The sequence below is a fragment of the Rutilus rutilus genome (genome assembly GCF_951802725.1).
Source record: "Rutilus rutilus genome assembly, chromosome: 12".
Taxonomy (NCBI): domain Eukaryota; kingdom Metazoa; phylum Chordata; class Actinopteri; order Cypriniformes; family Leuciscidae; genus Rutilus; species Rutilus rutilus.
This window is the reverse complement of record NC_140217.1, coordinates 12,232,543-12,255,579: the sequence shown is the minus strand read 5'-3', so window position 1 is coordinate 12,255,579 and position 23,037 is coordinate 12,232,543. Positions and strand designations below refer to the sequence as shown.

The 23,037-nt window shown below is 38.6% G+C and overlaps 1 protein-coding gene across 1 annotated transcript in view; it reads left to right on the top strand.

Annotated features, from left to right (window-relative positions):
* Nucleotides 1-731: 731 nt before the first annotated feature.
* col18a1b (collagen type XVIII alpha 1 chain b) overlaps nt 732-23,037 on the top strand; it is a 93,915-nt gene continuing 71,609 nt past the window's right edge. The window contains exons 1-4 of the mRNA XM_084426262.1: nt 732-1,126; nt 18,518-19,059; nt 19,809-19,892; nt 20,104-20,160. Of these exons, the coding sequence (XP_084282388.1) occupies nt 832-1,126; nt 18,518-19,059; nt 19,809-19,892; nt 20,104-20,160 (978 nt within the window). The 5' untranslated portion in view covers nt 732-831. The remainder of the gene's footprint in view (nt 1,127-18,517; nt 19,060-19,808; nt 19,893-20,103; nt 20,161-23,037) is intronic.

Genomic DNA, 23,037 nt, shown 5'->3' with positions numbered 1-23,037 from the left:
GGGGACTGAGAAGAAATGCTGTGTAAAACATTTGCTTGGATTTTCTCTTAAATAACTGCAGTACTATTTTGTGCAGCTACAAATTTAGGAATAAACAGTATTAAAAATGTGTAAAAATGACTGAAGACTATTCACAGTGATAAAAGAACAGCACTGAAACTAATTTATTTTGGGTGTTATTGTTGTCACACAAATTTTAAAGGATAATGAGATATGTTCATACACTGAAAGTCAAAGAGGTCTAATTTCGTTTAGAGCACGTTAATTTCTTCTTTTAAAGAAATAAATGCATAAATGGAGACAGCATATGATAGTTTTGGTATTATTCCAATTAAATATATTTATTTATATTATAATTTAAAAAGCTATGTGCACATGGTATTTAGATTCATCCACGTTGCATTTTATTGGTATTAATGGTCAAAGATTAATTGTTAATTTGACAGACAATTTCATTCATGAAAATTAAAAAGTAACCAAATTAGGTAAGTTACAAGCAAACAAGTACACTCCATACATGGATTCTATTCTCAGCATTAGTAAAACTGAGCTGCACATAGGCTGCACATCTGTGTTCTTGGAGTGTTGTCCATTGGGACACAAAAGGATATTGAGTGTTACTCACATTTTGGAGGGCAAGTAGAAGTAGCCAATGACGTTCAACTATTAAAAAGAACACGCCTTCTGTCTCTTTCTCCCTCTATCACAATGAGCTAAGAGAAGGAAAGGATAGCTCATTGCATTGCAGTATTGGTTTGGCTACTTTTGCAAAACACCTGATAGCATGTTCTGAATGACTCGTGCAGCGGAAGAACTAGTGTATGTACAAAGATGAGGTTCAGCTCGGGCTTGACTCTCCTGTTTATTCTGGACGTGGGTCCTCTTAATGCCTTTTGGTGGACCAGTCAAAGTGTCACAAAGGGCCCCACAGTGGACAAAGACAGTTCTGTCAGTGGAACGACCAGTGAGGACAAGAACATTGGTGATGTTGGGTCAGATATCATAGATCTAGCCAGAGGGATCCAAGGATTTGTGCAGAACTGGGACCAGAACCCAACTGTGAAATGGAATAGTGCTGTCACCTGGATACCTGGTCTCTCCTCGAAGGATGGCCATTCGAAAAAGGGTAATGATAAGTATTTATCAGAGAAAGTCAAACATGAAATAAATGTCAAAGGTTCCTCAGGTGATGCCAGTGGGTCTGGCTTAGGCTCAGGGCCCACTTTGGATTTGGCTCAGGAAGGCAAAAAAACAACCAACCTTAAAGGGACGTGGGTTACTGACAGCAGGATTAGCATAATTAGCACCACCGCTTTCCCTAAGGATTCCACAAACTGCTTACCAAGAGGCTCTGACTGGCCTTTCTGTATATCTCATGGTGAAGTAAAATTTTCTCTACCTAATTTTTTTAACCACACCCATGCAGAGGATGTGGTAGCTGTATTGAATGAATGGGATTGGCTCCTGCGTTCAGGCTGCCACCATGGTTTGGAATGGTTTTTTTGCCTACTACTGGCACCAAGATGCCATCAGCCCTCTGAAAATTCTGGGATAGTCCTGCTACCCTGCAGGACATTCTGTGAGGTGCTGCTGGACAGCTGCTGGACAGTCCTAAAGGAGAGGGGCCTGCCTGTGGCCTGCCACACCCTCCCAGAGGGACCAGAGCCTAGTCAGCCATGCATAACCGTTAGTAACCACAAAGGTAAAACTGGGATGCATCTTAAACTTGTGCTGCTTGCTTGTTGGTATGTGTGTTGAAATGTGTTATGGGTGTGCTATCTACCATGAGAGGCACAGGTCACTTCCTGTCTGCCAGCGGTTGCTCTGCTCTGCTACTGCTTTGCCAGGGTTTAGACCAACATTTAGGGATACGCTAACCAGCAGAGAGTTTGCATTCTCAACGTTCAGTTCAGAGTTCTGTTTGACCCATAGCTCATATTTGTATGTAAAACCTGTGTGCAAACCTTTTTAAACAGAAATTATGATTCATCAGTACATTTGCACTTAAATATAAAATTTTGTATAAAATAAACAACAAGATTGCACACACAAAAAAAAAAAAGAATCCTGGCGGTCTACATTTATTATTATTAAAAAACAGAATAAGTAGTGCACTACAATACAAAATTAAGTGGGTCACATTTTATATTAGATGTCTTTAACTATGTACTTACATGAAAAATCATCCAGGTGTACTTGTTCTGTTCGTGCTGTTTTGCAAAACACTTGCTGCTATTGAGGTGGGATACGGGTAAGGTTTGGGTAGGTTTGGTGGTATGGTTAGGTTTAAGGGACGGGTCAACAATGTAATTATAGATGTCATTACAGAAATTAAATACAACTGTAATTACATGCAGGTATTTTTAAAATATAAATAAAATGAAAAAAACATTTCTGTACAGAATAAGGGCATTGTATCAAATTATTAATTTAAGTGTTAGTACACAGTAGTTAAAGGCACTTAATACAAAATGGGTTCATTAAGTGTGTTAAAGCTAGATCTGTGATTCTACATAAAATCCAAGTTGATCATGTATAGTTAAGGCTTATATAAAAGTTGTTTATTGTATTTCGACTAGTTTCGCGAGTGGCACACTTGACTGCACTTGGAGATCTTGCTGTGCATGTTTGTTTAAAGAAAGTTACTAATACAGGAGAAAATTGTTGTGTGGAAAACTGGTTCCAAGTTTGGTTTAGTATGCTAATTATTGTGTGTGTGCAAGTTCCTTCTTAAGGAACAAGTCTGTCTATGCACATGTGTATACACCTCAAATTTTGTGTCAGTTCTTTGTTTGCGCACATAAGTAACTTTTATGCAGTTATCATTGAATGAGACCAATGTGGCAATATACTTTATACTCTGTTATGTCAGCAGGGGCGTTGTAAAGGGGGAGGGTGGATTTGGATCATTCTGAGGGCCTTGTTCAGACTAGATGCCAATTCGGCTCTATCATGTGGCAATTACTATAACAAGACAAGCACTTATATTATAATAATAATTTATATATTATTACATATTTTTATCAGTCTGCAATCCAAATTACTTGTCTTTCTCTATTTTTTGTTCTCTCTTATCTAGCTCTGTGTCTCTTACCTTTCTTTGCTCTTTTGTTTTCTTTCTAAACTCCAGACTGAGCTTCTAGTCATCTGTCAACACAATTTTTACTGCTGGTAACCGCTACATGACCTATTCTTAATTGTGTTTGTATGAGAAGAGAGAGATCACAGAGTGATACAAGACACATGAAATCTTCAACACACTATCATGACAGTTCGTAGGTTAAAATTTAGGAAATTGGTGGTGAATTTGTATGAATTCATACATTTACTTAAGATTTGCCTACACCACACTGAGGGATAGATTTAGGGGTGAAGCTTCATGATGCTTGCTTTTTAAATTGTATGTTTTCATTCAAATCAAAATATAGGAATTCATATTAAATCATCAATTTATAATAGCTGTTTTCTCATGAGACCAGGTTGAAAATCTGTATAATTTATCACAATATCACAAAAAATATCACAATAAAATTGATTCCCACCATGGTGAATTGTATGTCAGAATTCTTGTTAAACACAACCCCAGTTTGACCACCCAATCCACTTGCATATGTGGTGGATGTACATGAACAATCCTGTATAAGACCTCAGCCATGTTTGATAGAGAGAGGGCACTTGGACTAAAAAGCAGATTATTGTGTGTCTGTGTGTCTTTTTAAAAAAGGAAGTAACTTTCTTTGCATGCTGGGTGTAACAAGATTCTCTCTGAAAATTACTGGACACTGGGCACTCTATAATCAAACTCAAGTGCCTTTATTTTTAGCTATGAGGGACTTTTTTGAATGATGTGCAAGAAGTGTTAAGAGTTTGATAGAAAAAAGGATTCATTGTGAAGACAGTTGTGAAGATCTGTTGTGAGGGGAGAGCAAGTCTCATCTCACACAACGTCTTCCTTGATCATTTAATGACCTTGCATGTTTATGACCAGCACGCAGTATGATGCAATTAAAAAGGATATTGCTCTGATCTAGCACTGTGGTCTTGTTGAAAGCACCATGAAAATCCCAGAGTTCTCAGAGGCAAGCAACTGCCAAAAAAACATATTAAAGATTATCGTGCAGACCATGATGTAGTTTTCTCTTCTTTTTTCCCCCACATCTAGCACTGCATCCAGACTTCATAATTTCACAAGATTACTTTGTTTCAGTGCATTTTTTTTCATCAGTATTATTTGTCCAACAAGGTTTAAAGGGTGCTGAATTACAATAATTGGTAGTGGCAGCTGTTTCATGCTGGTCATTTTCTTGAGTAACTCTTTGTCTTATCTCTTGGGAAGCAGGGGCTCAGATCATTTTTTGAAGGGAAAGTTTATCTTAATTTGGTCTCTTGAGAGTCCATGAAGTATCAGTTAACAGGATCCTCCGGTTACCATCTCATGCATTTAACTCCCAATTACCTACCCAGCTGTCAGTGGTCTGTGGATTTACGACCATTAAGCAACAATTTTACCTTACAAAGAAGTTTTTTTTTTTAGGATATTTGCATTTTTAAAAGTTTTCAGTGTTATTGGTGTCAAATGTTTGTTATTTTTTGTACTATATTACTAAACTTTATTGTGTTTAATGTGTGTATTTAGTCATGATCTAGGCCTATCACAGCTGAAGGATACACATGTGGGAGACAGCCTGGAACAGTTGGCCAATAACACTAGTGCCCAAGGGATGATTTATTCATCAGCATGTTCATATTAGTTGTAGTACTGCACATGTTTCTTGACAATAATTACTTTATGCATAGATTGTTTAAGTAGTCCAGAATGAAAATTGACCAGAAGGCTGCTTTAAATTATTAGAGGCCAAGCACTGAAAGTGCGTAGGCACCTATTGAAATCGTTGGCGTTCTTATTATTCTTCCGCTTCTTCTTCCGCCATGGAAGTCTATGGCAGCCCATAGAACCGCTTGTGGGAAAGTTATGAAATTTGGCACACTGACAGTCTGAAATGTCACCATAGCAAATTTGGAGTCTCTAACTCAATCCCTCTAGTGCCACCAACTGTCCAAAGTTTCACTCATGTTTATGCTAATAACTAATTTGACGTAGCACTTGTGAAAAACAGACTTAAGGCTGTATCTCCGCAACGCTTTATCGCATTCAGACCAAACTTGGTACATTTTATCACAAGCATGACCTGAGGCAACATGCTGCGTTTCGGTGCAGCACCACCTACTGGTCCGGAGATACAAAAAATGGCTAACTTTGCTTATAACTATAACGATGCCCTGAAGGAGCCTGAGAAGTTTTGAACCAGTGCCACCTAGTGGTAAAATTGAAATTTCAAATGCTTATAACTCTGGGTGTGGTTGACTTATTTTCAAGGGAAAATATTTCATCTCCTTAGATTCCTGAATCCTTGCCGAGTCCAATGATACCAAACATGCTAGGTTTCAGTTTGTGTAGCATTGTGATTTAGCGCTTAAAAAACATTTGCCAATATCTTCGAAACCGATAGACCGATCGAGACAAAATCACAGTAGGAAGTATGGAAACATAGGTCGTTGGCCAAACACTTATTCCCAAATGTCTAAATATTAATAGTAAGTGGCAAGAAAATGCAAACAAAGTCAGGTGTGTTTACACATATAAATGTCTATAACTCCAAAACGAAATGAGATATTTTCACCAAATTTGACACACATATGTATGAAACTCACACACTCTGAGGACACATAAACTAATTGGTGGGATTGTGCCTATTGATGGCGCTATAATGGAACAAAACAAGGAAATTGCCATTAATTACAATATTAATGTATATTAAATGCTACACTTTATGAATGCATTGATGTACCGTTTAGAAAATCGGTATTTCATCGGCACCATGCCTTGAAGTTACTCAAAAAGTTTCAGGGCAGCGCCACCTTGTGGTAAAAAAGTTATAACAAAATTTCCAAACATGCTAATAACTTTTGAATACATTTGCCTATGTATTCCTATGTTGCCTATGTAATGACACTGGTCTTATTATATTCCTTGGGTTATGCCGAAAACATAGATACCAATTTTACCATACTTCCTGTCCATCTTTATTTTCTTTTAAAACCTACTTTTTCGACCTTCTCCTAGACCGTTGTCCGATTTTCACCAAAATTGAATCGTATCATCTCCACACTGCGCCGACAGAACGTAATGGATTTCGTGTTGATAGACAAAAACGTTTTCATATACGCAGAGCAAAGTTGAGGCATGTTGCAAAAATGGCTATTCAGGCTTTATCTCTGCAATGCCTTGACATATTGACACCAAACTTTGTATGTGTCATTGTCACCTTACTCTGACCACACCAATCAATTTCATAACTGCACCACCTATTGGTCAAAAGTGACAAACCATTAAATTATATTATTAGTGACTGTATATAAGTTTTTTTCTTTTCACCTATTTTGCCTAAAATCATCTTAAAATGTCTTTAATTGCTCATTGTTGCAGTTGGTCAGACACTCCTAGACATGTTGGCATGGTTTGTTGCCTGATAATTGCTGCTTGCAGCTATATTTTCCTTTGAAATCATGTTTTGAAAAGATTCCTTGCTTACACTTACACTTTTAAAATATTTTTTATCAAATGTATGTGTGCATCATGTAGAAAATTAGCTCAAAATAAATATTAATAATCAATCATAACTTGTAATAATTAATTATGAATATTTGGATCAGTTAATAGAATTTATTTAATGTAGTAAAATTAATATTACAATCAATCAACCTGTTTGTCCTGTGAACGCTCAGTGTTAATTGTTTATTAATTCTAATAGGCTCAAGCCCCTGCCCCTTTTGTCTCAAAATGTATTGTGCCCCTCTCTGATAAATGTAAATAATAATAATTATTAAAATAAATATTATAATAAATAACAATACACTTATACACCATTGCCACTAACAATAATAAATGTTTTTTGTTTGTTTGTTTGTTTTTTTTGGCGGAAGCATTTGGCGGAGTTTCCTTTGCAGCAAAGAAGCCCAAGAGGCGAAACCAGAGCTACGGAGAGCCTGCCCACTCCCTATTAAGTCCTATTGTACCGAATTTTGGTTGTAGTACCACCAGAGTTCCACTGGGGGCGATCGCCATGAGTGCAAAATGAATGGGAGTCAATGGGGCTAGACAGCTAAATTTGTCTCTTTCACCCGATTGCCGTTGAGAAATCTCAGATCTGATTGTAGATTTTGCAAGTTCAACATGGGTTTTAGGTCGAAAGTTGAATGAAAAAGTACTTATGTCGTTTTGATTTCTTACAGGTTGAGTTGTTGTTGCCCATAACACGCTAGCATTCTGCTAATGACGTCAGCATTCTGACGTCATTGACATTTTGAAAGACTTTTTAAAGCAAATAACTGACTCTAAAAAATCTAACATCCAGCAATGTGTAATTTCTTTGCATCTCCTTTCGAATACAACATTCAAATTATTAGACAAAAAATTATATCCTGAGAAAAGTGGATTTTGAGGGGTATACCGCCATTGACCTCCATTCATTCTGCACTCGTCCTGTGAGCGCCCTCATATGGAATCAGAGTGGAACTGCAACCAGTTCAGAAGCCGGAAGTGTAGTGAGAGTGAAACTTCTCGCCATATTAGACATTCTCTGGCGAAACTCAATAGAACGCTCCATAGCAACAGTTGCCCCCATGACGTGACGGCGCGGCCGCCATTATGCACTGAAAACTGAAGGAAAACGCCGAAAAATAATGGGAGTCAATGGCACTGAACCAACTTAACATAACAAAAACTTAACATAACTTAATTTTTTCTGGCCGTCATACAGGGCTCCAGACTAACTTTTTTCACCTCCGTCCTGGAACCGTCCTGAAAAACAATTTGAACCGTCCTAAAGTGAATGTCAACCGTCCCAAAATAAACATGTTGTTTCTGTACTTTGTTATTATCATCTATAGTTGTTAGTCACATAATAAAAACACCATTAAAATGTGTATGATATATATAATTATATTTATTTAGCTCCATTCAAAGTAGTTATCTGTAAACAGGTAAAAAACAGATTTAATAAAAAATAACAGGAGTTAAATGCTTTTTTGTATTCATGCAGAACAAATCTCTTTTTTTTTACATATACGAAAATTAAGAGAAAAATACATACAGCTCAAAATGTTTTTGAGTTGGTTGGATTAAACAATAACAAATAAATACTGGTGACAACATATCTCAAAAAATATCATTTTTTATTCTTTCAAGCCGAAAGAATTAAATATAATGAATCCTTATTAAAGCTATTAACGAGCAGTGAATGCTTTTCTTTTGTTGCTTGATCAATATTAAGGACACAGACCGCATTAGGTTTATTACCCACTGTCACTTTAAGACATCGGATCATGTCCAATGACATGCGGATCAATTGCACTGATGCACATCCGATACACTCAAAACTGTTTAAGACATAACCAACATAGTTTACGTGAATACTCTGCAAAACGGACATTTCGACATAATGTCGTGTGTATTTGTCCATTCAGACACGAAAGAGAGCTCAATTCAGCATGGCTGCACGCTTCGGGTCGGGTGTGCGCGCAAACCGTACCGAATAGAGCTTTTTTTTTTTTTTTTTGCGTCGTCACTCTTATTCAGATCTATATCTGTCTGCTCTACTCATTCTCCCAGACGTTTACATTTTTTTTAACGTTTTATGAGACATGCAGCGCATGTCAACCCGTGTGCTGCTGGGTAGATCAGCACGTTACAGTACAAATGTGCGCATCTACCACAAACGCAGGACATAATTTCTGACTGGATCGCTTCGCAAATCGTCACTATCTAACATTTGTGTCTAGTTTTTATTCGTTGACGAAAATGTCAATAGATTTTCGTCATAGTTTTTGTAATTCAAAACTAATTTTAGTAATTTAGTAATTCTAATCTAATTTTAAACTTATCGTCTCGTTTTCGTCTGTGAAAATAAGCCATGTGATAGATGTACCGCGAAACAAGTCTCCGGGTGAGTAGCCGGCCAGTGATAGTAACTATAGTAACAGCATGAGAAGACGCGCTCCGTTGTAGTCAGCACTTGGTCGGTTAATTTTGGCATTTTCTAAGTAAGTTACCCTAATAGGCTAGTAATAAATGAACACACATACAAAAATGTCTTTTGTCCTGAAGGCGTCCTGGAGAATATTTCTGTTCGTCCTAAACACATTTTCTATCGTCCCCAGGACGATAGGACGCCGTTAGTCTCGAGCCCTGCCGTCATATCTAAATATGAAAACAATTTAAAATACATTAATGAGGATGACCGACGTTAAATGACGTTAAATGACAGAAAATGTTACGTCTATGTGTTGGTTAGGCATGGCCTAATTACCCTTAGGAAAATAGTATTTTGGGACAAAACATTACTATAGAAGTACTATAAGACTACTATAGCAATACTATAGCGGCTCTAGGATATTATAGAGGTATTACAGAACATAACATACTTCTGTGATGTTCTGTAATACCTCTATAATATTTTAAAGCTGATATAGTATTTCTATAGTAGTCTTATCGTACTTCTATAGTAGGCCTATGTCCCAAATTACTATAGTATTTCCTATAAGATTACTATAATATTTTGTCCCAAAATACTATAAGATTCCTATAGTACTTTTTCGTAAGGGTATGTCCCCCACCGAATCGGCTTCATTAGCCTACCACTTACGGTTTGCAAAGATACAATTATAAAATTACTGCAAACCTTTAATCTATCAATATTTATGTTCTATTATTCATTTTCCTTGTTATATGAATAACAGAAATTCATGAAATAATATAGGCCTATAGGCAGACACACAGTAATAAGATGTTTATTCAAATGTTGATTTTGAAATTAGTGAACATCACCATATATATGATTTGGAAAAATAAATAAAATTATAAATGAACATTTCTAAAGACAGTTAATCTTTTACATAGAATATCACAAAAATATTTACAACTTGTTTTTTCAACATCTTCAGTGAAAGTGCACACAGTGAACGTTTCAATGGCAAGAACAAAAACAATCTGTGAATGTCCTATTACAGGCGGAAGGGTACAAAAAAGATGCGCAATCTAGCAAGTGCACACATGAACTATAAACAGTACTAAAATGGAAGTGGTGCCATAAGATCTCAGTAATTAATCAGACACCACCATAGTGTGTGCATTTGTGTATGAGAAGTTTTTTTGTATTTTTTTCTTTTTGTGAGAGAAGAGGCATTGACATAGAATGGAACATTAGTCAAAAATTATTGCAGAACACTGCTTGCGTTTTGACCACTTGCTCATCTTCACAGTTTGGTTGTGTGACGTGCAAACTGGCGCTAACGATTTCAGCAGATTTCAGTCCATAATGGCGGACGCGCCTCCGCAGCGCCATCTACAGACTGTTACCCATAACACAACAGAGTTTCGCCTCTTGGGCTTCTATACTCTTTGTTTGCAGCGCTATCTATGTACGCAGCAGTTCGCCGCGAGTCTTCAAACTGCACGGGCAGCAGGTAACATTAAGCTAATACGGAAAAGTTACATTTATCTTACCATGCTACTGTAAAAGTTGCGGCAGCATGTGAGTTATGCTTAACAATCATAAAAGTATCATTTCAGCCGCTTTCTGAGTCTGACAATGTCATTCGTTTTTATCCAAGGCCATAGCAAGTGTTATTAGCTTGGGGAAATAGCCTACATCTAACGTTAGTGAAAGGACATTTTAAGTCCATGCCCAGCTCTAAATTGTAAGGAATTTATATCTTTGATTTCATAGTACACTTTACAATAAGGTTCATTTGTTTATTATTCATATTAACTAACATTAACTAATCATGAGCAAAACATTTGTTAGGCTACTGTAGGCCTATTTGTTAACCTTAGTTAATAATAATAAAACTTTTAATTGTTTGTTCATGTTATGTCACAGTCAGAGCATTAACTAATGTTAACAAATACAACTTTTGATTTTAATAATGTTTTAGTAAATGCTGAAATTAATATTAACTAAGATTAATAAATGGTGTAGAAGTGCAGTTATTAGTTCATGTTAAAGTCCACATGAATTCAAAATTGACCATATTTACTTTGTTTGCCTAAATTGTTAGTTTTGTGGTGAACAATTCATCCATGCAAGTCAATCCACACAAAAAATTTTTTTGGCTTTGTAATCTTTAATCAAAATCTGAAAATGCTCCTCCCCTCTGCCTTGGAGGACCTTCTCTGATGACGTATGTTTGACGGCTTGGTTTGGGAAACGCTTAACCACTCCCCTCAAACCGTTAGTCTGCTATGAGCGAGAGATGGAGAGGAGGAGCGCTAGAGTAAAACCCTGCCCTCTATTCAATATTCCTTTTCACTGGGAAATACGTCACAGCACTGGAGAAAAGTCGTTTGCAACTTCCGGTTCACGCGGACTTTAACAAATTTAACTAATGAAACCTTATTGTAGGAAGTGTTACTGATTTGATGATAGCTAACACTAATGAATACATACATACCATTTATAACATCAACATAACTAAACATGAATTCCTCATAATTATCTACTTGATTCTCTGTTTTGTTTGGTAAAGTAAATCATATTTAGTAATATGATCATAATTTCCCTATTTTTGTTTGATGTATTATGCATTCTAATTGTATCAACATATTTTCATTGGTAATGAAGAGATGCTCTCTGACCTACTGCTGCTCTCCATCGAGCGAGACATTCCAAATAATTGTGAGGAAGTCATTAAAATATATAAAAACACAACAGACAGACAGGTACTGCTAAAGGCTATCTGTTGTTATTGTTATGCTTGTCCTTAAGGCTGTTTGGTAGCTATTGGAAAAATGTCTGAGCTTAAGGCTATCTGTTTGCTAATTGGAAACATGCTCAGATTTTTTTTTTTTTTTTTAAGGGTTTAAGGGGGGCTCGACCAAAAAAGTTTGAGAACCAGTGCTCTAAAAGCTGTTAGTTGCTATTGGAAAAATGGTTGTTTTAAAGGGACTGTGTGTAGGAATTTCTCCCATCTAGTGGTGAAATTGTATTTTGCATTCAAACGAATAATGCTCTCCAGCGCCTCACTTTTTCAAATGCGCGTTGCATCTACGGTAGCCGTTATGTACTAAAAAGCTATGACAGGATGTCTCATAATAGCACTTCGAGTTTTTCTTCGGGTGAACAGGTTTGTTATTTAAAACAAACTGAAACTTGAAACAACGAAAAAAAGAATGTGACAGTATGAATTACTGACTGTGAAAAACATTAACTATGGTAATTAGTAGTAATGCCTTCTTTACTCGTTATATTTTTTGAAGTACGTACATTGTTAGATATCATCATCATCAGAGCCTTCTCTAACGTTACTTTACTCAATAGCTGCTATTCATCAAAGAGCCTGTTTAACTTTTAACTATAAATGTTCTACTGTCTATATAATAAAGTACACAACCAAGCAATGAAAAAAAAAGCTTGTAATTAAGACCGTAACATTGACTTAACTGTCGAGAAGAAAGCAGGCAACTTCAGGGTCTCTTTTGAAAGCTTTCTCCTGCATTAGCTATCCCGACATTAACCCTTGTTTTTGTAATCTCCGGTCACGTTTCCTTTTACGGTCTATTTTGGACTTTTTCGACGACGAGGACTCATCCTGTGACTCAGCATATGTATGAATGAACGGTGTATAAATAACCGTGCAGTGCATCCTTTTAAACTTGCCGCGGCAGTGACAAGCGCCTCTCACTGCTCTGCTCCTCCACTTCTGCTGGCTTCAGTCACGTGACGCTGGTTCTGAACGAAAACGCGTTGTGGAAACGCATTGGCCTAGTACTTTTTGTCCCTCTCTGCTATTATAGTTTTTCAAGATGGCGGAACTACATGGAAGCCTCCGTGGACCTACCCGTCCCATGTATATAAAGATAATAAATTATTAGTTTACGAGGATTAATCTGATCATTGGCATAGGTATTTGTACACCATTGAGGGCATATTTATTAATAAAAATATAGATTTTAGATAATAAAATACCTAAAAAGCTACACATAGTCCCTTTAAGGTTATTTAGCCCAGTCGTTATTTGGAACATGGCTGTGTTTTAGGCTTACATCTGGTGTCATTGTCACATGCTGTGCTTAGCTTATCCAGGTATCAGCAAAATGCTTGTCGTTGTTTCAGCAACATTGCTATCAGTACTGAACTGGTTGCTAATGCAAATGTTATTGAATATATACTTATTACTTAGACTTCTAGTATTATTGCGCATACTGTACTAAGTGACATGCTGTTGTATTCAAAGTGCTGTTTTAGGCTTATCTGGTTGCATTGGAAAAATGCTCATTCTTTATTCTATCCGATTATTGCAACATGCTGTGTTAAATTTAGCGCATGCTTTGTGGCTAAAGCTTATCTAGATTATTGGTACATATTGTGCAAAATACACATTAGGTATGTTCACAGCAGAGGGCTGTCATTCAACACTAACAACATCGTAGCGGAATTCAGTACGACGAGAGCAGAAATCATTTTCATGAATGAGGAAGCACACTGTACTACATTGCTTAGCTGCCACTGCATATGACTCAGAGCTACAGGGTGTATGCTTCCCCTGCCAAACTACACTAGTTTTAATACTAGTCCTATGGTTATATAACATGCTTGTTGTATCAGATTTTGTTGCCGCTAGTATGAGCTATTGCTGTAGGGTGTATGCTTCCCCTACCAAACTACATAGTTTTAATACTAGTCCTATGGTTATACAACAAGCTTGTTGTATCAGATTGTGTTGCCGCTAGTCAGAGCTTGCTGTAGGGTGTATGCTTCCCCTGCCAAACTACACTAGTTTTAGCAATAGTTCTGTCATTGTACAACTTGCTTGTTGTACCAGTTTGTTGCTGCTAGTCTGAGCTATTGCTGTAGGGTGTATGCTTCCCCTACCAAACTACACTAGTTTTAATACTAGTCCTATGGTTACACAACATGCTTGTTGTATCAGATTTTGTTGCTGCTAGTCAGAGCTATTGCTGTAGGGTGTATGCTTCCCCTGCCAATCTACACCAAATAACGGCGCGCTTGTTCATTTACATTGAAGCAAAAGCGAAGATTAAAAATCATTTGGTTAACCGAAAAGACATTGTTATTTTCCAAGATATCCTACATTGTTTTGATGTTTGTACTGTAGTGATCTGTCCACCTAAAATACATTTTTTGGTGAAAAGGATGAGGATGAAATAGGAAGGGAGGAGATGGCTGGATGACAGGATTTAGTTTGAATAAGAAATTAATGTATGAAATCCAAATTTTATAATATAGCCTATAAAAGATGCGACGTAGTTAATCTAGTTTATTTATTTTATTTTTTGGCTAGTAGAAGTTCTGAATGGCCGGTAACTGAAAAATGTAGTAGCCAAATTGGCCTGAGGTGCCTGATGCCAGTTTCAGTTTCGCTTTAAATAAATTTGTTTAAGCTACATTTATTTTTCTTTCTTGTTTTGTTCTGGATACCATTCAGTCAAAAGGATTTGTTGTTGAGTGAGAGGAAATAAAATACATGTCTATAACTTAGGTAAACATTTTGTTTTAATTAATGGTAGGCTATTTTACATAATTTTTGCATGTAATAATAAAATGTGACAGATACACAGATACGATTTTGTCACGGTTTGCAGGTTTGTCTGTTCATTCTGACTGTTGTGTGCTGTCAGTGGTCTGATTGCCTATCAGCGTTGCCTAGCTACCAACTGTGTTGACGAGCTAATCAGATCAGCCGCACATGCGGCTCGTCATCGTTACCTATACAGGTGCTGGTCATAAAATTAGAATATCATCAAAAAGTTGATTTATTTCAAGAATTCAACTTAACAGGTGAAACTAATATATGATATAGACTCATTGCATGCAAAGTGAGATATTTCAAGCCTTTATTTGTTATAATTTTGATGATTATGGCTTACAGCTTATGAAACCCACGAAATCAAAATCCCAGAAAATTAGAATATTACATGAAATCACACAGTAATTATTTACACAGTAATACCATGGTCATTGAACCAGGTTTTGGTTCTTTTGGCAGTGTGGGCAGGTGCAAATCCTGCTGGAAAATGAAGGAAGCATGAAGTGCTCTGAAAATGTCCTGGTAGACGGCTGCATTGACTCTGGATTTAATAAAGCACAGTGGACCAAAGTCCTCTTTTCTGATGAGAGCAAATTTTGCATCTCATTTGGAAACCAAGGTCCCAGAGTCTGGAGGAAGAATGGAGAGGCACACAATCCAAGATGCTTGAAGTCCAGTGTGAAGTTTCCACAGTCTGTGTTGGTTTGGGGAGCCATGTCATCGGCTGGTGTTGGTCCAATGTGCTGTCCACTCAACGCAGCCGTCTACCAGGACATTTTCAGAGCACTTCATGCTTCCTTCATTTTCCAGCAGGATTTGCACCTGCCCACACTGGCAAAAGAACCAAAACCTGGTTCAATGACCATGGTATTACTGTGTAATTACTGTGTGATTTCATGTAATATTCTAATTTTCTGGGATTTTGATTTCGTGGGTTTCATAAGCTGTAAGCCATAATCATCAAAATTATAACAAATAAAGGCTTGAAATATCTCACTTTGCATGGAATGAGTCTATATAATATATTAGTTTCACCTGTTAAGTTGAATTCTTGAAATAAATCAACTTTTTGATGATATTCTAATTTTATGACCAGCACCTGTACATCTTGTGTTTGCTGTGTTCTTTGTCAGATTGTTTTGGGTTTCATGTCTTGTCACCTTGTTCTTGTCAGTATCTCTCAAATCTCCAGGTCTTGTGTTTTTGCTTCCTGCTTGTGTCTGGATTACTTACTGTCTGACTGTTTCAGGATTATCATCTCTTTGTTATTCGGCAGACATCCCAGCCCATTGCGGCCCCCTCGCTGCCAAGGCCTGCTTCCATCCCTGCACTATTGCATCTGACCATCCTGTCCTGCCTGTATCTCCTGTTTATTATCAATAAACTGTATATTGCATTCACAACTGGATATTGTGTTCTTTACCCCTGACAGATTTTTTTTCTCTCAACTACTTATGTTGCACCAATAAAACAAGCATATTGTGTTCTTTGTTATCACCCACATTATCTTTGGGTTATAATTCACTGTTGTAATTATGATGGGGTCCTGAATTTTTTCTACCCTCTATGGGGTCCCTGGTCTCAAAAAGGTTGAGAACCCCTGAATTAGGTGGTTATGTCACATACTACCATTATAATGAGTTGTGTTATGGCTTCATGGGAAGTCGTTTTCGAATGGCACCGCAACAACATGATGCACTCTCACTCACATGGTAATTTGAAGGCTGGACTACTAGTAGATTGTGTTTGAGAGTTGATGTTGTGAGGTAGGATGCAGGAGCGAGTGGACACATCTGGATTAAATAATGGGCCAGCTATACTCACAGAATCCCCTGTGTAAGCGTTTTGAAACATGGTGACAGCACAACTCAGCAATGAAATGAATGTTGGCTAAGTGTGTGAGCGACTGGACAGCCGTGTCTAATGAGAATCATGGTGTATGGGGAAAAGTCTCTAAGCTTCCATTGCCGTTAAAACATGACCCTGGAATTGGACATGCCGTTCCCACAGTCAGAACTTTTAGCCAGGTTCAGCTCAAACATGCCTGTCGATCTTTCATTACACTGCAAAAAAATGCTAAAAAGATAATTTTTCTTACCCCATTGGCAGATAATTTTGCTTCACTGTAAAAAAAAATTACATTCCCAAGTCAAAAATTTCTAGTGACTGGTCACATCTAAATTTTTCAATTAGTCTGACGTATTATTAACAGTGTTGTTAAAAAGCCAATGTTAACAGACTATTGCAACAAGAATTGCACTTGGGCCAATTTAAAAATTTTGATGTAGAAAATTTTGACTTGGAGAGGTTAGAATTTTTTTACAGTGTTGTTATAAGCAAAAACTCTTTTCCCCTAGAAAACAAGACATAATATCTAATGCCATTTATTTAATTGTCTAGTAAATGCATCTTGATTTCAGATTTTTTTTATATATTTGGACTGGAAACAGGACAAAAATAGGTAGGAAAAGCTTCTTTTTTTTTTTTTTTTAGATTATGCAAGATTTTTTTTGTATAATGTTGCTCTAAAGTATAACTCTAGAATTATGTTTTACATGCACAGTAACGTGTTATTGGTACTGGCTGACAGCTGTAAGGTTGAAATGATAATGAATTAATATCTGAATTTAAGAGCAAAATATAAACAAATAAAACCAAGATCATGCAGGGGTGTTTATTTTTTTGCCCTTGTGAAAGTGTACTTAACTGAATTGAATGTGCACTTATAAGGAAATTAATTTATTTTTATTTTTTTTACTATACAGTGCTAGCAGATAATATAATATCTATGAAATAAAAGTGTATGTAAAAAGAGTACATTTTCATAACAACACATTAAAAAGTGCTCTTTGTAATTTGTAATAAAGACCTAGAACTGTTGTGGAACAATTTCTGTGATCTCACAATCATGAGCCCTGAGAAAGCAAAAATTTCACATAATCAGAAAACTAAGTTTAGTCTGATTCTCACAGGACTTACAGTAATGTACACTGTGAAGTATTATTCCACTGCGTCTCACTGTTTTCCCCTAAGTTCTGTAGACATGACAATAAACACCAGTAACCATTTTTATCAGTCCCCAGATGATGTAGCTTGTTGATTTATGACTTTGCACTGGTTGACTTTCTGGAAAGGTGCAATTTCACTTCACATGTATTGCAAAGATTAAATGGCCCTTTTTCTAAAATGTTATTTTATGCACTATTAGGAACTGAATGTTGATGGAGGCATCTATTTTGAATATTTCAATAGTACATTTCAGTTATAACTAAATTTAGACATTTGACCAGTATAGGAACTGAATTCAAAAAGAAGCATCTATTTTTTATATTTTAATAGCAATATTGAACATTTCAGTAAATTCTTCATGTAATATGTAAGGGTTAATGCCCGACGAGGTGTCCATTGTCAGGTATTAATGGACGACAGCAAGGCGTGAACTGTCCGACGCGCAGCGGAGGATTTTTAAAACATTAGTTTATATTTTAATTAGTTTTACAATCGAAATCTAAAGTTTTTACAAACAATAACTTAGTTTCTGAGATATTTATAGTCCGCTCAGCTCGTAGAACCCTTCAGTTTTGTTTTGATACAATAAATTGTAAACGGATACTTTGACTGCCTGTTGCTATGGTTACTCACAGCTGATGTAGCCAGCGCATTTATTTATTAATTTTGAACGGTAAACAGTCAGTTTCACCAGAACTCCTTTACTAGGTGTCCTCTATCACTTTTTAATGGACACCCTGCAGCCAATCAGAATCGAGTATTCACCCAGACCATGGTATAATTTTTTTTTAATGTACCATCACCGAACATCACATTAATTTAAACTGCCTTCAGAAGCTTGGGTCTCGTTTTACTGTAGTAAAAGTCACTGTACTAATTCACAATATTTTTTGTACCATAGAAGAGAGTGGAGTCTCCCTGCTGCAACTTATTGGAAGCCCTCCGCCTGAAGAGATCACCCAGGCTCCAGGCCCAAACAGACAAACCGCTTACTTCTTCACAAAGGATACCAACACAGGGCAGATGGCACTTGCCCACTTTCCCACTCATTTCTACCGAGACTTCTCTCTTGTGTTCCACTTGAAGCCCACCTCTGATGATGCTGGGGTCCTCTTCTCCATCACAGACTCCAATCAAAATATCATGTACGTGGGGGTCAAGCTCTCAGCTGTGGAAGATGGCAAAAGGAAAGTTATTTTTTATTACACAGAGCCTGATTCAGATAGATCTCAAGAGGTGGCCAACTTTGAGGTGGCACACCAGCCTCTAGAGTGGAGTCGCTTCTCTCTGGCAGTTAATATGGACCAAGTGTCTTTCTACGAGGACTGTGATACTGAGCCCAAGGTGGTAAAGTTTGAGCGCTCACCTAATGACTTGGAGCTGGAGACAAACTCCAGGATCTTTGTTGGACAAAGTGGAGCTGATGACCCAGACAAATATCAAGTATGTCCTGTGTATCTTTGAAAGTGTTATATTTGTAATTTTTCTCAAATATTCAAAGGGTCATTCTCAGGGGTGTGGACAACAAGGAATGTTGACCTGGATCTTTTGTAGCCTTTCTATCTGTCTCTGTTTGTCTTTCTGTTAAATTATTAATTGATCAGTCAATCGTCCCAGACAAATATGATCTAGCTACTATCTGGTCAACATATGTTTGTGACCCTGGACCACAAAAACCAGTCACATGTTTTTTTTTTTTTTATTATTGAGATTTATACATCATCTGAAAGCTGAATAAATAAGCGTTCCATTGATGTATGGTTTGTCAGGATAGGACAATATTTGGTCGAGATACAACTATTTGTAAATCTGGAATCTGAGGGTGTAAAAAAATCAAAACATTGAGAAAATCACCTTTAAAGTTGTCCATTTATGTTCGCGATTGTGCAGTATCCACTCACAAAAATACATGTTTTATATATTTACAGTAGGAAATTTACAAAATATCTTCATGGAACATGATCTTTACTTAATATCCCAATGATTTTTGGCATAAAAGAAAAATCTATAATTTTTTACCCATACAATGTATTGTTGGCTATTGCCACAAATATACCCGTGCGACTTATGACTGGTTTTGTGATCCAGGGTCACATATTTTTTCCATCCGTCCAGAAATACACTTATATTCATATACAACCACAGCTGATATGTTGGCTGATGTTGATGTTGGACCTGTCTTTTTTATTTAGGGCATGATCTCAGAGTTAAGAGTGGTTGGAAACCCACGGGCTGCAGAGCGTCATTGTGATGAAGCTGATGATGATGACTATGATGTAAGCTGCATATAAACTTGAGACTGTCAATCTTACATCTACAGAGAGGTTTTTATTTTTTTATTTTTTAGCAAGGAATTTATTGCTTATAGATCACAGACAGGAATGACTTTTTTGGCACTGACAATGTATGAATGTCTTGAAGGCTTACTAACTATCTGGTCATTTTTGTGGTAAAATGGTGGTAATGTCCATTTTTCATTATTTGTAGGGTTCTGGAGACAACGGAAGTGGAATAGAGGACATAGTGGATGTAGAACATAATTTAGTAGGTATTTTTGTACATTAATGTATTTATCAGAAAAAAATACAGTGTTCTGGCAAACCCCTCTAGTACTTTTTTAGTAAATGTGTTGCAAGTATACAAATGAGCTTTGTGGTAAGTTGTTCCCTTTCGAAAGTGGAACTCGCACTGCGTCGATGACGCTTTGGGGAATGCCTCAGGCGTGACAGAAATCACTATTAAATCACGGCAATCATATTGACCGGCGACAGCCGCTGACTTCATTAACCTGCAACCTGGAAGTATAAAAGGGTGCCTTGCAAACATGACAATCACCTTTTTTGTCTTCAGGGACTGTTCTGTCTGTAAACGCTTGAGATTACGGTAAGAAATAACAATGAAATGCACTGAGAAAGCTAAGCAATGCTTCCAGAGGTGTGCAGACCCATGCCCAAGATACTTGACGGCGGGTGACACACACGAGATGTGCATTTTTTGTTTGGGTGAAGAGCACGCACAGGCAGTTCTTGAGGGAGCTGCCTGTGCAAACGGTGTGCGTTTTCCCTTGAGAACGCTCCGCTCTCGTCTGGCCCTCTTCTCGAGCGAAGAGGGCTCAGCATCTGGACCTTGTGGTTCGGGTCCCGCACATGCTGAGGCAGAGCGGCGACGTGCATCATGGGGTTCCCAGATGGAGCTCGCCGATCGCCTTGAGAGGGGAATAACCCTCTCAGACAATTTGGTGGCTGACAAGGGTGAGCTGCAGGTGGAGGATTTCTCTCCTCCGCCTAACCCAACAGCGAGTGCTCTTCAGGATGAGCAGGAGATGGCTGATGAGGGTGTTGATAATCAGATAAATTCTGAACCCTCTCAGCCACTCTGCTCTGTGTATGCTGAGCTGGTGAATGTAATGGATCGTGCTGCAGGCAGGCAGGCTGCGGTTGGCTTGGCAGCGCGTTAGGGGAGAGATCGCTCGCGGTAGGCTTGACGATCGGTTTCTCCCCAGCCATAAACCACCAGCTCAGGTGAGCCTTCCATTCCTTCCTGATCTCCATACGGAGATTGAGAGGGCATGGAAGAACCCATTTTCGGCCCATATCCACCAACATCAGCGTGCTAGTTTTGCTGATGTTGAGGGGATAGGAGAACATGGGTATGTGTCAATATACATCAACGTGCACATCAAATATACATGCATGTGTCAGGCATCAACACTGAGAGCTCCAACCCTGCCATCCAAACCTTTGAAAGCAACATCGCGTTTGAATGGCAGAGCATACACGGCAGCAGGTCAGTGTTGCACACCATGGCGTGTTGAAGGTGTACCTGGCCGATCTGCTGGGGGATCCCGACCAGGGGGCAGGGATGTCCCCTGAGGCAGTTGCTGAGCTGCGCCGTACCACGGATCTTGCTATCCAGACCACTAAGCAAACTGCTGCCGCGATCGGCCGGTCGATGGCGGTGATGGTGGCCACGGAGAGACATCTGTGGTTGAACATGGCCGATATCGGGGAGAAAGAGAAGGGCTTTTGATTCACCGGTTTCGCCTTCCGAACTTTTCGGCACCTCTGCCTCGTTGGTTAGAAATTTCAGAGAGGCGAAGGCGTGCTCAGCTGCATTTAGGACCTGAGGTCCGCTTCCATGCCCAGGCAAGCGGGAGGGCCTGGCCCATCATGGTCAGAGGACCGTAGACAGGGCAAGAGAGCCAGCGTTGCCTCAAGTGCGCCCCCTCCATGGAGGAGTAGGTCGCAGAAGAGGCGGGACTCCAGCAAGAAGAGGGATCTGAGGGAGGTGATCCAGCACAAACGCACACAGCGTCGGTGATGGATCACTTCCCCTGAGGGCGTAATTATTTCTTAGCCCTCTCCTCTCTTCCACGACTCCCCGGGCGCTTCTTACATCAGGCCCATGATGAATACGATATTCTGATGGCCTGCATTGGCTTGGTTAGTGAGAGTGCCTCTTTCAGGCATGTAATGGTGGTAGACCCCAGGTTCATAGAGAACTGTGTGGTGAAGTCTGCACTTTGCACGCCGCAGGTGAGCTGAGTAGGTCTTAATTTCAGTTTTGTGTGCAACTGACACTAAAATGTATTTCTCTACAGACCATCGTTCCATGTGTAGAGTTATGGGCTTAGTGGTTTTTGCAGCCTCTCATAGGAGAAATCTTTCCCTTGAGGCTGTTGCTCCTCCGAGCCTCAGGCAGATCTATGCATATAGATCTATGCATATAGATCTTACCAGGGCTGCCTCAATAGCTGGCCTAGGCTATACTAGGGATAGTGGAGGCGGTCTGCTGAAGCATTTCTGCCTCTGGCCTTTCACTATGTGAGTTTAGGCTGTTTTAGCATCCCTAGATGACAGCCTCCTCCCAATGGGAGTCGTTTGGCCAAGGCCCACCCCCTTCTCTGCATTCGGGGGTGAGAAGAGTAATACAGGTTGATGTAGAGGCATGATTGATAAAGACCTAGGGTTAGGCCTCTTAGAAGGCCTCCCCAGTACAATGGGTCTTTTTGGGCAGGATAGGGCTGTTTTTCGCTCTGTGAAGAGATTGTTTTTGGTTGTCTATGCTGTGCAGAGCTAGCATATTGACTTAGGCCTCTAGAGTAGGCTTCACTCAGCTCACTGAGCCACTGCTCAAGCGATGGGTTGAAGGTGGTTGGCTTGCAAGCAAACCCCACTCCCCTAGGCTGGGCGCAGAAAAAATGCTGTCACCTCTAGAGTCACTGGCAGGCCCACACCCTGTTAATCCTCTGGGGTTCTGGCGGTCGTGCCAGCATGATTGTCTCGCTTTTTTCCCAATGAAAACGAGATGAACAGTTTCTCAAGCGCGTCCTCATTAACTCTAATGTGACCACACCCACGGGCAGCAAGAGCTGTTCACGTGCAAATAGTCCACGTGAAGGAACGTGAACCTGTAAACGCC